At 35.4% G+C, this 15,699-nt stretch overlaps 2 protein-coding genes across 7 annotated transcripts in view; one reads left to right on the top strand and one right to left on the bottom strand.

Moving 5' to 3' along the window:
* Positions 1-15,699, top strand: part of LOC105433512 (uncharacterized) — a 209,225-nt gene that overhangs the window by 57,963 nt on the left and 135,563 nt on the right. The window lies entirely within an intron of this gene.
* The window catches only part of LOC105424476 (neural-cadherin-like), a 188,352-nt gene that overhangs the window by 150,348 nt on the left and 22,305 nt on the right, over positions 1-15,699 (bottom strand). For 4 of the 6 annotated variants that reach the window (XM_089073134.1, XM_089073133.1, XM_089073136.1 and 1 more), the window contains exon 2: positions 232-1,650. In XM_089073134.1, the coding sequence (XP_088929260.1) occupies positions 232-1,549 (1,318 nt within the window). In that variant the 5' untranslated portion in view covers positions 1,550-1,650. The remainder of the gene's footprint in view (positions 1-231; positions 1,651-15,699) is intronic. The other 2 variants (XM_089073135.1, XM_089073138.1) reach the window with 1 other exon arrangement.

Below are 15,699 nucleotides of genomic sequence, written 5' to 3'. Positions count from 1 at the left end.
AAAGAAATAATATATTGAAAAATATTACATTCGAATGCCATCAATTATATCATAAAACAAAATTAAAGGCCAAATTACATAAAATAAATTTTTCCAGAGAATACTTTTTTCCGATAAAATTAAATTAATTAAAAAGTTATGTAGGAAACATTTTTCCGCTACAAATCTACATTATGTGATTGGAGGATTTATATTTATGTATAAAATTGATGAAACTCTTTGTGATAGTACCTGTACCTGTGTTCGTAATAGTAACCCAGAAGTCGATAGTCTTTTCCGGGCCCAATTCCTCGTAGTCCCACTTCTGTTTTACCATTACGGATCCGTTGGCACCCACGGTGACCCACTTGTTCTCATCTCTTATCTTATAGGTTTCCTTCTCGTTTTCCTTCTCCAGATAAAATGCAATCTTGCCCTCGATATTCCCGTCCGCCTCCGTGAAATCGACTTTCTTTGTCGGCCGCACCGCTCTGGTGACTCTTCTCTTCTGTATACGATGTACTTCCGGTGGATCGTCGTCCGGTTCCGAGGTGAGGAACCTCACGATAACCTTGGCCGGTTTCTCGGTGCTGCGGCTCGGCATGCGTAGATCGTGTGCCTCGACGATCAATTCGCACTCGCTGTCCTGCTCTGGATTGACTTCCGGCTCGCCGGTCAGCAGCAATTCACCGGTTTGCGGTACGACGATCAGCAGGCTGTTAGGCGTGACCAACTTGTACGCAACCTTGTCCCCGTCGGCGTCCTTGGCCGTGACCTTGCCCACGGTGGAGAACCTCTTCCAGCCCGGTTGCGCCACGTTGCCTTTGCGCAAGATGTCCAAGTTGGTCGGTCTGATCTCGAAGATGTATAGCTGACGTTCGAAGATGGGACTGTTGTCGTTCTGATCGAGCACGTGAACAATCCCGCTGATCTTCGATGTGCTGAGGAAGTTACCGTCCGACGCGTGTATCACGACGGTGTAGATCCCGCGAATCTCGCGATCCAAAGGTTTCGCCGTGACCACCCTGACGCCCTGCATCTGACTCTTCAGGGTGAGATTGAAGCCGGTTTCATCGGACTCGCTCTCTCGTAAAGCGAAGGGCCGTTCTCCGTTATCGCTCGGCAAGATCTTATAGTGAACCGGAAAGTTTCCGCGCGCCCGCAGAACCGGAAAGCCGTCTATCCGCGTTCCAACCGGCGAGTTCTCCGGCACTTCACCCTCGCCCAGACGATCGTGCGAGAAGGTCAGCATGTTTCGGCGATTGATGACGTAGAGATGGAGATCGTGGGTCTGCGTGCCGTTGGCCAGCTCTTCCAGAACGATCAGGTTCACCGAGCGATCCACCAACGGCGTCAGGTCCGATGTCGTCATCACCAGGCCGTTACCCAGCACGGTGAAGTACTTGGAGAAACCGGTTTCCAGAAGACGGAAGTTCGAGGCACGACTTGCATCGCGCCGGAATTGCGTCACCTCGTAACCAGGATAGACATCGTGCGGCAACACAGCCACCTTGGCGTAGGTGATAGAAGTGGCTGCCAGTAGGAAGACGATGACCCGTGCACGCCACATCCTGCTCTATTTGTGCTCTCCCGCGCTCTCGCTCTCTTTCCTCTCTCTCTCTCGTTCAGTACGCCAGAGTACCTTTACTAGAGCATCAGTGTTGACGCCAACTGAAAGTAGGTGACAGAGGAAACTATTAGTCAAGAAGATGAAACACGATAGGCGAGCATGAAAACTACAAACGAGAAGTAAAACTGGAAAATTTTGATGAATGGAGATAAAGATAAAAGTTAGCGAAATTAAAACTGCTATTCGGATATTATTTAAACATTTTTTCGAGATGGATTGAAAAAATAGCTTACTCGCAATAAATTATATAATGCATAATATATTAAAAAATGTTAAACGTAAACATGATATAATTAATAATTTATATTGATATTTAGATATTCTACAAAATATGAATCAATTAATTTTTAAATTACTGCTTTTTAATTTAATTTAATTAGAAAAATATTACGTAATATCTAGCTTATAGCTATATAGATTTATGGTACGTAATAAATCTCTCGATTGATGACGGGAAGATGAGATAATTAAGAGATAAGATATCGCGCTTTTTATCACGTTTTGTACGCGCATGACAGACACGAGTCTATAATTTTATCGGAATGAATTAACATATCGATAATGAGGCCGATGGCGGCTAATGTTCACGTTTAAACGGTCCCAGTGATTTTGCATGCATTTTCAATCATTGCATTTGGAATGTGAACAGCCGAGCCGTAAATTCATTACGCGTGAACAATTTACGCGCGCATCCTGTGACACTATGACGGCATTTATATACTCGCGTGCAATTACATGCGCGTCGGCCGCAACGTGAGAAAGCCTTCATGTAACGCCATTAACGTGCCTTGCACAAAAGCTCATGGACCCGTATTACATATCGGAAGCAACGCAGCAAATTAACCTTAATTTTATTTTCGATCGAACACTCCCTGTGCACGGTTATAATGTGCATTTAAGCTTCCTAACATAGCTTCGTAACATAACCTGCTGCGAAGTGTGTCAAGTCATTTCACACAATAAGCACACGTCTATCGTCTTGCTTCTGAAAAGTTTGAAGAAGAGATATTGGAGACATATTAATATAAATTAATAAAATAATAAGATTTCACTTGATGACGATGAGAATTGCATTTATAATTCGTTTTAAGTTGAAGATAACAAATCGTGATGTTGAAAAGCTCGAACAAATTGGACTACAGCATGTCAGTATACAATATATATTTGTATCATATTTTATAAGCCGTTATTTATATAATCAGATACAATACTTTTATTTAATTTTACTTTTATTTAATTTTACTTTAATTTAATTTTAATACTTTTATTTAATTAACTTGAAATAATAATATTAACGATGTTACTAGTATTTCAAGAAAAATATCTCATATTCAGTAGCATATAAATTTCAGTTTAATGTTACTACACGTAACGCGATATAAATAGTGTAAAGCTTTTTGGATTCTAATTCGCGCGATCTCGTGTATCTTTCCGAAATACGACTATCTTAATCTTGCGCTTTATATTCAATTACAGTGAGACTGCTGTTATCATTCGCATAAAATCCACAATGCACGAAACGCTTACAATTTCGCTATTATGATAATACCCTGAATAGGGAGGAAATATCGTAATTCTGAAGATAAAGATACAAGCTGCATGTGAAACAGTGCAAATTGAGCAATATGAATGGTAATTCTCCACTTATGATAATGGCTGGAAATAAATTTCTTATCGCGTATAATGATAATATTCTGTGCTTACTGTTAATGCTTGTCTCATGATATGACATATCTCAATCCAAAAAGAATTGTAACTAAAACGAGAATGGCGATATTTTAGATAGCTGTTGTTTAGTATATATGATAAAGATATCAATATATAGCATTTTATATTAATATTGCAAAAAATATCATGTTTACGATATGCAATATATCGAATAATTTTGAAAAACAAACATTAAAATTTTCGATCTCATATTTTTAAATAATATTATTCTACAGTTTTATTCTTTTTGAAATTTGATTGAGATATAAATGTGTGTTAAAAATAAATGCTGAATGTTGAAAATTGAAATTGGAAAAATTTAAATTGAAATCAAATTTTCGGAAACAAATTGGGTCACGATTAAATATATTCTAAGAAAATATTGTTGCCTGATAATCGAACTGTGCAAAAAAAAACGTGCCTTCGCTTGTCGTACACCGCGCAGGATGCGATGAACAATGTCCGCAATGTTGTACCGGAAATAAGAACCGGCGCGTACGAGTTGACCATTGTCATTTAGTAACCCTCCGTTCCATTTGATTCTATTCACGCCCCAAGAAAACCGGATGTGAGGTCAGCCGCGGCTCGTTTAAGTTCGAAACCGCTCCGACGGCCGTACCGAAAAAAGAAATGTGCGAACATAACTGTCTTTGTGATGCGGTACAGTTGTAATGTGAGCCGCACGCGATATTGAACGCAATATTGCCTCCGTGCTAATATCGTACGAAATAAGAAACACAGGTTTATATTTTTGACAGTTATCAATTATGAGAAAGAACGTATAAAAATTATTAGCGGAGAAAACATCCTAATATGAATAGATTAATTGTCGGCTTCTAAGCGGTCGAAAATTTTACGATTAATAATTTGTTTAATAAAATTATTTTACAATAATTCAAATGTAATTAATCAAATGCGGTTAATTAAAAATAGAATAATTATTTCATTAAAATATTTAAAATATTTGTGAGGATAAGAAGGATAATATTTTTCATATTATTGCGTTAAAGCGTAAATTACTTTTTTATGAAAAATGAACTAAATTAAGCGTCTTTTATTAAAATAAATAAAAACAGGAAAATATTAATGTATTCGACTTGCAAAGTATATATTTGAGGAATATTCATTCGATTGCGTAAATTAATCTCGACTCGTAATATGATTTACGATTTACTCCAATCTAGAAAATGCATTAGAAATATACGCGTCTGCATTTCTGAAAATTATTTTGCACAGCTAGAGTTTTCATGTTTCATATCAGACTTCTCTTTCTTTTTTCCCTCTCTTCTCTTCTCTCGTAGTTTTTATTCTTTTACGTAATTACAAGCAGATGCTGTAACGTGCTTTTAACAGCGACTCGCTCGCGATTTCGCCAACTGTTGCGTTAATGGTAACACAAATTTCTCGCAAGTTGTACGCAACGATAACAAATTTACGTGCGTCCCTTCGCACAACGGCACGAACTGTCAAGTGTCTTCGTAGCGCAAACCACATACTCGTAACAAGACAATACCGCAGAGTGTTTTCAAGAACTCAATCCACCGCGCAGCAACTGTTTCCAACAACGAACCAGATCCCACATCCTCCGGCAACTATCCGCAATGCAGCTCACGCAAGAGTTTCCAATCTCTCAGATGTATCTCCGGCAATCTCCCGATACCGCGATATGCAAGAGACCAATTCGAATTCGAAATAAGCAGTAGCCACAAACGCGCGAACAAATCGTCGAGAAATGATAGGATCGAATTCTTTACAGGCAAAAGTATCAAAAATAGGTTACAAACAAGTATCATTTGCTCGTTTAAATCAGAATTATTCCTCGAACTATTTAAATACATTGTTGATTAATGAAATGAGAATAATTTTTGAAAAAATTTATATGAAAATATTACACATATTTTAAAAAGTATCTACAGTTATCTGTATTAATTGATAGTTTTAATATCAATGTTTAATTTACAGATTCAAAATGAAATTCTTAATAAATCGTAAATTATTGTCCCACGAGAAATTATTAAAATTAATTAATCTTAATACAATGAACTTCTATTGAGCGCTATTATTTATTTATTTATAACTAACAAGTTCATTTGATCAAGTAACTTAATAATTTAAACTCGCAAAATTTGCATCGGATCAAATATAATTATATATACTTAGTTTTGAACATGCGTCAGGTTATTGCTGCGTTAAATTTACAAAATATTTCGTTTTGTGGTGCGTTTCTTGAATAAAATAGAAATCTAGAAAAGAGAGTATATGCAACGTTTTTCTCGAATTTACGTCGACGTCACGGTTAGATTCAATAAGCGATATTGGAACACGTATAGATATGATATTTTTATCCGAGTACTTATTGGATCTCTTTTTGAAAACTCTCTAATTGATTTCTTGACAATTGAATCGCGGTTAACGGTAACGATACGTATTGAGTTAATCCACCACTATGTCATCTCTAAATCTATTTTAGTCGCGACGCATACATTCGCAACCCGTTTACGCGCCCGCGCAGAACGATTCTCTCCGTCTCTCTCTCTTCGTCTCGCTCGTTCCCGCCCGTGTTTCCAATCTCCTCTCCGTCATCTCCCCAGCGACCTCTCCTGTCTCGAGAAGTCGAGACCCTCGAGTCCCTCGGAGGGACCGAAGTCGAGGACCCGCGGCCTGGGAGCAGATGCTTCGCTGGTCTGCAAGCCTACATTATACGGTTAAGACCGACGGAACACGATACCTAATCCCTCTTCGAAACGTATTAAGTGACTTCAGCTGGGACAGCCAGGAGCCAGCCGGGCTCTCGAGCACAGAAAATGATACATCGCGCGCGCGAGCCCCCTAAAAAAGATCCATTTTATCCCGGCACATTGACCTTGCAAGATTGGCGATGCATTCGCGGGTGTAATACGCCCGCATAAGGCGCTTTGGCCCCTTTCGAAGATAGTCGGTTGGAATAACGTCTCAAATTTTTCTCACGAGCGAACGCAGGAATTGCAGGTTAATCTCTTGCGCTTAATCTCTTCAGATGGTTTTCTTTTTTTTTCAAATCGGTGATAAAGTTAATTTTTTTGTTAATTATTTATTAAATATGTATAATAAACCGCGTTAAAAAAATATTTACAATAAAATGGATTTAACTTTTTTTGTTTTAATAGAAAAGATAAATTTTTTGAAAAGATGAAATAAGCGACAATTTAGATACAAATTTAGATTAAAGATGTTAATAGAGCATTACATACATACATTTTTAGAATTCTAAGGTATTTTAATCATGTGTTATGCATTATTAAATAGGAAATAAGCGCAATTACTGCAAATACGTAATGTTGAACATAAACCTATTTTGTAGAGATAGTTATTTGCGCAATCATACATTCTTCAATTATTAACTGTCATGTATCATCATAACCAGAAAATTGGTTATTACATTCTGTTCCGATTCTCCCTAATGTGACTAAAATATTCATAATATTTATTCATTTCTTCACATTAAGATCGAATTAAATGACTAATTAATTGAGTTGAAGAGGCAATTTTGGAAATATTATTGAATAGGGATCTGTTTCGAATATATTTAACAATTTACTTGAATGTTACGAGTTAATCATAATAAAAGCGAATTAACACAACGTGATCAAAACATTGCACGTGATCAGTTCACAGTTATGAAACAGAATGTTATGAATAGTTTAGTAGTTATTATAGTTTTGACATTTATATATATCACTAAATTTTGATAAATATCTCCCTAGGTCAATAAGATATTAATAAATTAATTGATTAAAGAAAGAAAATCTTGATCATAACAAGAAAAATTATTTCTTTTTCGAAAGGAAAAGAAGACTCAAGATAGAGCTTCAATTGTACATCACTTCTATTTAAATACATAAAGAAATCAACCAATTATTTTACAATTTCTCGTTTTCGTGACCAATGTACATTTACGATTTTCATATCACCAGTAAAGAATGTAAATCCAATAACTCGATTTTAATCAACGGGATTAATGGTCATCGTGCATATTGTAATAGACTCATCATCTATCAAAAAGGGAATGGTAATTAAATTGTCGTTGAAATAGTAGTATTACGGAACGTAAGTTACAAAGTAAATACAACAATGCGAAACATTTCTCCATTTGCGAAGTTAAATACTTACGAAGTGAAATGGAAACCGCACATTTACATTTAGCAACATTCGGAAGAAATCAAATAATGCCATTTAATGGCATTATGCGATAGTGAAGGAATTTACGAAGTTATTGATAAGAATCTGTTTTAACGAAATTAGTACCACAGCATTTAATTTAAATTAGTTTAAAATAATATAGTAGAAGACTTATATAAAGTTAAAAGTCGAAATTATTATAAATGTTAGGGACATTATAAATATTAATCTTGCGAACGTTTCGCGGATGATCCGGACAATTATGCTTTCTATAAATGTTTCCTAAATATATCGTCACGTCGGAGTTCAGCACGTTTCTCTAATATTCTAATAATCTCGTTCCAGTTCCATTTTACTTATGGAGATAAGAGTAACAAGAGGTGCGCGAAATTAAGAGGAAAACTTTGTTCTATCGCAATGCTGGAATATACTCTACATAACTTGACGTGTACACACTATACGAATAGTAATAGCACATGCATAATGTTGCACAAGAGAAATACCTACATCTCATAAAACAAGCAATATGGTAGACACGTAATATTAGTTACCAACTCAATTTAGATAGGCAAATAGTATTTCTGATTTTTTACTCTCTCAGAATAGAAAAATCGATTCTAACCCGTTGGAACATTTACCAATTCGAGGATTAAAAAATAAAGCATTAGATCTTCGAATTGAAATTTTGCATTAGATCTTCGAATTGAAATTTTGATTAAACAGAGATTGTTCAATATTCGGGAAACAGTGAACAAATTTCCTAAATTTTAAGATTTACTTTATATCCCATGACTTTTTTATATGAATTGTCAATTTCAAAATTTTTTTTATCGAAAATATTTGACATTTTTTTATATTATTGAAATCTCGAAATAGGTATAATAAAAAATTTTTCGAGTTTATAGTTTATGAAGAAAAATTTAAAAATAAATCTTACTCTGTCAACATTGTATTTTTCGAGGGACGTATAATTTTATTTCTGACTTCCTTTTGCAAAATTCTACGGAGTATTCACTGGAGAGCAATATTGGAGGCAAAAACTACAGATAAAATATGGCAGACGCTGGAATCGTTTCTTCCACACGGAGTTCGTTGTAATTCCTAACGAAACGCGCGCTATAATAGATGAACTTCGGAAGAACGCTCCCGACCTTTATAAAACCGCTCTAAATGCGTGAAATCGCGTGGGCGCGCGTACTGCCGGTCGAGGATAAATCTTGCCGAGTTAATAGGCTTATGTCATGGTTAAAACTCGCTCTCTTTAGATTGTTTGATGAGAGAAAAGAGAAACGTTGTTCCGCGCGATCACGATTATTTCATTCATGAAAGAGAAAAATTAACTATCGCTCATCGTCCCATCGGGAAATCCAGTTTTCATCTAGATCCAAATTTATTTTGCTGATTTTGAAAACCATTTCTAGAAAATCAGCGAATTTCCTTCTTTTCTTATCATTTATTTTCTTCTTCTTACTTCTCAAAATTTGCTCAAAAATGGTTGGAAATAGTATAGTTATATCGCATCGATACTTAATAATAAATATTCAATTCCACTTTGATTCGGTTTTTATTCAGTACTTGGTTTGGTGACTTTTATAAAAGAGGATTTATCTATATAACAATGAAGTAATAAAGTTAAAATTGCCTGGTCCGTAAACATCTTTTCTATCGTAATGACTTATTTGCAACTGGAATCGGAAATTCAGAACATAATAAACTGCGAGCTGCGAGCAGTTCGATTCACCTTGCCATATAAAGGGCTCAAACGCATTTTATTCATTCTCTATCGTAATTTCAAAGGCTCAGTTTATAATCTTATCAGCGGATCGAGGTACGATCTTTACAACAACGGAAGAAAGGGCTTTTAAATGCGCCAAGGAGTATATTGCCACAAACCTCTCGAAGCATAAAGCTGTCGCTTTGTGCATCGCAGAGTGTTCATTACGGCTGTGATTTCTATGAAGGAGTACAACTCTAGCTCTAACCGTTGTAAGCTCTCAAACCGTTGTAAACGCGATCGCCATCAGGACAAAGAATTCGCGGCATTCTTTACTTGTCACTGCAAGATGTTTTCCTGAATTGCGATTACGGAATACAATAGCTTAATTAGCTTTTGTGATCTGATTTATTCCCATAAATATAATACATATAAATTTCTATAAAATTCTAAAAATTTTTGCAAGTACTCCCAAAATAACACACAATAATCTCGCAACTATAGAAATGTTGTTTAAATGATAATATTATCGTAAAATAAATATAAATTTTTATATCAGTTGTAAAAATAAATATTTTGTCTAACGAGACAATTATCTTTTATTTTAGTTTAATATGTAAATTGCTACGGGGAAAGATAGAAAAAAAGAGAGAAAGAAGGGATCAACCAATTAAAGTTATTTTCAAACCTAGATAAAATGTATATTTGTTCAAACCCATAAACGATTAAAATAAATCTGAAGTGCATGATTGAAAAACATGAAACCGTACAAACCGAGTACATTTATTTATCGTTATTTGACATAGTAAATATCAGTACGCGATACGTGTAACATGTGTGTTGCAAACTACTGTGATCGTTGTATGCATGCATAACATGCTTTGATCGTCATTGATTAAAAACTAAAGCTATCCTTTAAAAAATATTATTTCTGCAAATTCATTTATCGAATGATTATTACTGAACACACATTTAATAGAGATTATAGTTTATCATATTTTTTTTGCAAAAAATTATTCGTTTTTAGGATAAAATTAATATAGCTCTTATTTACACGGTATGCCAAATATATAATTAATCAATACAAATATATAACGATGAATATATTGTGTTATATTTATAAAATACATTATTTGAATAAAATCGACATTTACATTTTACGTATCATTAGTCTCAAAAGGATCAAAAATATAATTTATGAATCTGCATACTTGTAATAAATCTGTGATATTGTCGAATGTTGATGAACAAAAGTCGCAGGACAATACAGACAAAGAGGTGATGTTTGTAATAAAACTGTTTATTGGGTTTATTTGGTAAATTCAATTATTTCGATATAGACGTACTTGCATGCGCGTTCTCGTTTATTACGACCATCGAGTGTTACTCGCAATTGGAAGGCAACTGTTAGCGTTGTCGAAAAAAAATATACGCTAATTGCTAGGGATACGAATTTTAATCGGGCATCACTATTCGGTTCAGTGTACGATCGTACAAATGTAGACACTATTTGGTGACCATTGCGTACCGAAACAACGTGACTGTTTCATTAGCAAAGTTACCTGATTCGACGTGTCAACGCAGAAATTATTAGACTCGTTGTTGGTGTTTAATAAAATATCACAGATGTCAAAATTATTTGATTTTTTTTCAATGATCTCTATTACTCGCATTATATTAATATTAATAGATGTAATTAAGTTGATTATATGAAATTACATTTTATTTGCAGAAATTCTTTTTGATTAAAGAAATATTTGAAAGATTAAAGAAATATCAAAGAATACGATAAATGTTTTGATCTTCTCTTTTTAAAAAACTTTTCATTGTTATCTATACAACAATACTCATTAATTAACAACATCATGTTAATTAAAAAGTGAATTAAACGAAGTCTGCGTACTAAATTGAAGATTTTAAAAAGCTTATATTTAAAATTAAATCAATCTTTTACCCTTCATACAATTTTAGTAATTTTTTTAAATATCTAAATTATTTAAGCTTATTTTAATTATTCTTTAAAAGTGTATTTGAATTGTCTTTTTAGATATACAAAGAATCAAAGTGAAATCAAGTGAAAAATAATAAAAATCTTAATTCTTAAAAGCTAACTCTGAATTTTTCGTGCAGTAATAAATGTACCAGCAACGTTTTAGTATTTTGGACAATTTGTTATATATTGAAAGCGTTGAAAACAGAATTTTTTACACAACAATTTGATATTCAACAAAAGTTTCTCAATGTTTCATTTCATATGACACCAATGAGACAAATCAATATTTGTCTATTCTGAAACTCGACACGGGGCATAAACGCGTGTTAAAAACTTTACCACCCCGATGAAATTCTGCGGATGCCACGTTTCCCGTGATGAAAAAAAAGCGTATCGGGAAGCGAGATAACGCAGATCGAATGCAACTTGCATTGGTGAAGTCGTCAGCGCTTATAAAATGAGGCAGTTGCAGCGCGGGGATGGACGATGCAGTCCGAAATCGACAAGCCGTCAGTTAACGTCAGTATCAATTTTAAAGTAAACCGTTGTAGGGCAACATCACAACAACAAAAAAAGTCAACGTGACTGACGACGGTGTGTTTGTTCTGATGTCGCGACGATTTTAATTAACCAATCAGCGGGTCAAGAACTCGTGGATCAAAAGCTTTACTATCGAAAGCTTTAATTGAAAAACTTGACGTAAGGCTATGAAATAACATATCGGTTAGTTTTCCACGATAAATTATTTTAGAACATGCAGTTAATATAATTCTTTATTATTTATTTGTGTTTTAAACATATAATACTTATTATATATATAAAATTACATTTTACTTAAAATACTTTATATAAAATTATTATTATAAATTTTTTCTCCTTTATTTTTAACGCTAATTATGATATTTAATCCAGATGTTTTAGTGCGTCCAAATTTTTGATTTATTTTTAAATTCAAAATATCGTGAATGTAAATGAAAACATGTTTGTGGACGAATCTAAAAACGCAAAGAGCTGCAATTGATCACAGAACATCAGGATTTCCGAGCACGAGAAACTGAACCGATTTGAACCGTTGCCATTTTTTGTGACATCTCTTTCGTTAAATCTCTTTAGAAGGGGACAATCATTTTCAGAGGTAACGAAGCGATTGTCCGTACAAAGTATGATCGCTCGCTACGCATAGTGCGTGATCAAGAAGCGGAACGTAGATCGGTGTAATGTATGAAGGGATATACCTTCGCGGCGAAGGTAAATTGATGACATTCGCGTCGTTTAACAAACACTTTGCACGTGCACGTGAAGACGTAATTTAAGACCACAGACAGATGCTATTTGCGAGGGTTAGTATCCTTATTAGAAGGAACGAGCCACTCTTTCATTAAAGGCCGCGATAGTTCCCCGTGTACACGTATCCCTGTGATCCTCCTCGGGGATTAGAGCGACCTTTTAATCTTTTCATCTGCTACCCGGCAAGTTTGACGAATGGAATCCACGCGCATGCCCTCGCCATTCCGCACAAGTTTAACATTCGCTCTGCCCGGCATACCAGAGTGCAAAACGGGATGGCGGAAAATACGTTTTTATTCAGCTAAAGAAATTTGCCAACGCTTGATATTTTCTGTTTTTCTTTCGACAAATCGTACTGCGATCTGTCACGTCGAAAATAGGTTTTTTTTTTTTAGAACGCAATTTTTTTCTGTTTTTCTTTATTTTTTTTAGGTTTACATGAAAAATACAATCAGAATACTTACCACGGATTAATTCTCCTCTCAATTCAATGTTAAGAATTGAATATTTTATCAGCTTCTATTCGGAATGTGACAATAACGTTCTAAATTGATATCGCAGACAGACAAATTTAGTGTCGAAAATAGATATATAAAAAACTTTTCACTTTACTTTTACGTGTAGCTTTCCTCGTAAAACGCGTGTGTCTGCATGACAAAATTTAGTATATTTCTTTTAAAAACTGTAGATTATAGTTGTGATAGTCACCAATGCTTTCAGGAAGAAAGTATAGTTTCGGGATACGACCGCACTCTTGTGTCAGCGATTAGTGATGAACATGAAGAGATCCATTGAGCCAATTAAGAGGTCGGGGAGAGCACATGCTAACGAGCTGCGTAATGCTTTCTGAGAAAGTGACGCGCCTGTCTGGACAACGACGGAATGTCCGTTCTAACGAACAAAGGAGAGATGCGGCGAGAGAAAAAAATAAAAGCAAAAAGGGAGGATCGATGATGGACGAGGGGGGTGATGAACCATGCATACTGCAATCGTATTGAACGAGGTTAATGAGGGGTTACGAGCACAAGTCACCGCGACGAACGAGACAGAGAGATAACTGCTGTCAAAGGGAAACTTTCGATCGATCTTCCTTCTTTTTCCAACCACCTTCTCCACCCCCGCGGAGATGATAATTCGCTGTGTAAACTCGGAAACCGGAATATCACCTCCAGCACGGTGATATTCCCTCGCGACGTTCCTCCTCGTTGCGAAACACGACTCCGTCCGAGCTTACTCTTGCGTTTGACGTTTTGATTGCTCGACGGATTAATCAAGCATGTTATGTATAATATTATAGCTATTATATTATGTGCATAGTTTCGTATCTCCGTTAATATTATATTACGCATTAGTGTGTGCGTATAAGTGTGTGTGTGTGTGTGTGTGTGTGTGTGTGTGTGTGTGTGTGTGTGTGTGTGTATGTGTGTGTGGGGGGGAGGTGTGGGTGGTATAGATGCTATGTATGTGTATTATGTATAATTTCACGTTAGATATCGATCTCTCGTAGCGTGTGTATTATCTCGAATTACAATGCTAAATGCGCCAATAGCGACCTTTGAGAGAGAATTCTTTTGAATTCCAACTAGTTTCGTAAAACAAATATCGCTTAATTAACATGATATCGCTTAATTAACACTTTTTATTATTTGTGTTATATTTTTTGGTCGTCGGACTCTGTATATTTTTGGAAACTTAGTGCAGAAGTGCACTTACTTTATGTTTAGAAGGAAATTAGCTATTTACGAGTCGTCACCTGACTCTAATTAGCTGCAACGTTAGTCTACCGTGCCGCATGCAATACGGAGCTCGCCGTAATTGCTTTCGCGAGAAAAAGCACTTGTCGTTCGACAATCCTGCTAATTTACGATTTGAGCGATGAAATAAAACTGCTACATAATTTTAATTTTTTACAACGATACACCTATATTTCAATAATTATTTAAAACATGCAAATCTAAAAATTGAAATTGCAATACAATATCAAAAGTTTTTATAAAACTTACAACATATTAATCATAGATAAAAGTAGAAAGTCTTTGATTAAAGTCAGATAAATTTTATTTTAATAGAATCGTAATTTGCAACTTGTATTCGTTAAGGATGCTTGAAACTTGAAGGATTTGAAGAGGATTTCGGCAAACTACGGACAGATAATCCTCAAATTTGTCAACAAGTGTCTTCCTACGAAGTTTGATGTAATCTAAACCCTTGCGACGTTCCACACAGATTATTTTACATTTTTCACAGTCGAAAGACGAATGTGATCTCTGAGCAGTTTTACGAAAAAGAAAAATCACCGGGATTAATTTGCACTGCTCTCTACGGTCGGAGGACGAATGCATTTATCTCGAAAATTTTCGGTTGATTGTGTCTCTAACGACGTCACTGGGCGAGATACCAGCATGAATCCTACTGAAATATCATAACGAAGACCCGCGTGCTCTCGCTAGACGGAGACCATTAGTTTCTACGAGGAACTCTATATACGTCTCACGATCACTTCGAGATAGTTTGCCAGTATCCCTGATGAACTTGACGAGCAGATCTCTCCGACAATCGGCAATAAGAGACATAAAGGACATCCCAAGTTATCCGCGCGCTTCCTTTCATTTGTCTCTTGACTCGAGATAACGTTGCGACAATCCCCGAAATTCTAAAAATTCTCTCTAATTCAGCCAAAATTCTTCACAATTTAAAAATCATTTTAACGTCTTGACAAACATTTTCCAAATTGATTTGAAAATTTACATACGAAAAGAAAGAGATTTTTTTTTAATAGTAATAATGTTTTTTTCGCTGTTAGTTCGAGTAACCTTGCATCCTTTGAATGTGCTCGATCGATGCTACTTTTAAGGTGCAGAATGCTCTACGATCGATCGAGAATGCGCGAAGCTTCTTTGGATAATCTGCACTCAAGAATGTGGCACGATTTTCCATCGTCGACGAATTTCACCGCGACGAAAGCCAAATCCTGATAGTGCCGGATAAGGGAAACTTGGCGATAAAATGGGGACCATGGGAGAAAATGGCGGAATGCGGGTATATGAGATTTCGTATGTGAAAGTGTGTGATTATGTGTGAAAGTGTATTACTATGAAGCAGTAGAAAATTCGGCGAGCATTCTCTGCACTCGTGAATTGAATTTTGCTTACATAGTATCTCGAAAAATTCTGCTGACACAATTTTCGAGAAATCTTATGAAATCTTATAATTTATTTTCGATTCTGTCGC

The sequence above is a fragment of the Pogonomyrmex barbatus genome, unplaced genomic scaffold (assembly GCF_055798465.1).
Source record: "Pogonomyrmex barbatus isolate J1 unplaced genomic scaffold, ASM5579846v1 scaffold14, whole genome shotgun sequence".
NCBI classification, from domain to species: Eukaryota; Metazoa; Arthropoda; class Insecta; order Hymenoptera; family Formicidae; genus Pogonomyrmex; species Pogonomyrmex barbatus.
The sequence above is the reverse complement of the archived record's forward strand: the minus strand, read 5'-3'. Positions and strand labels throughout refer to the sequence as shown.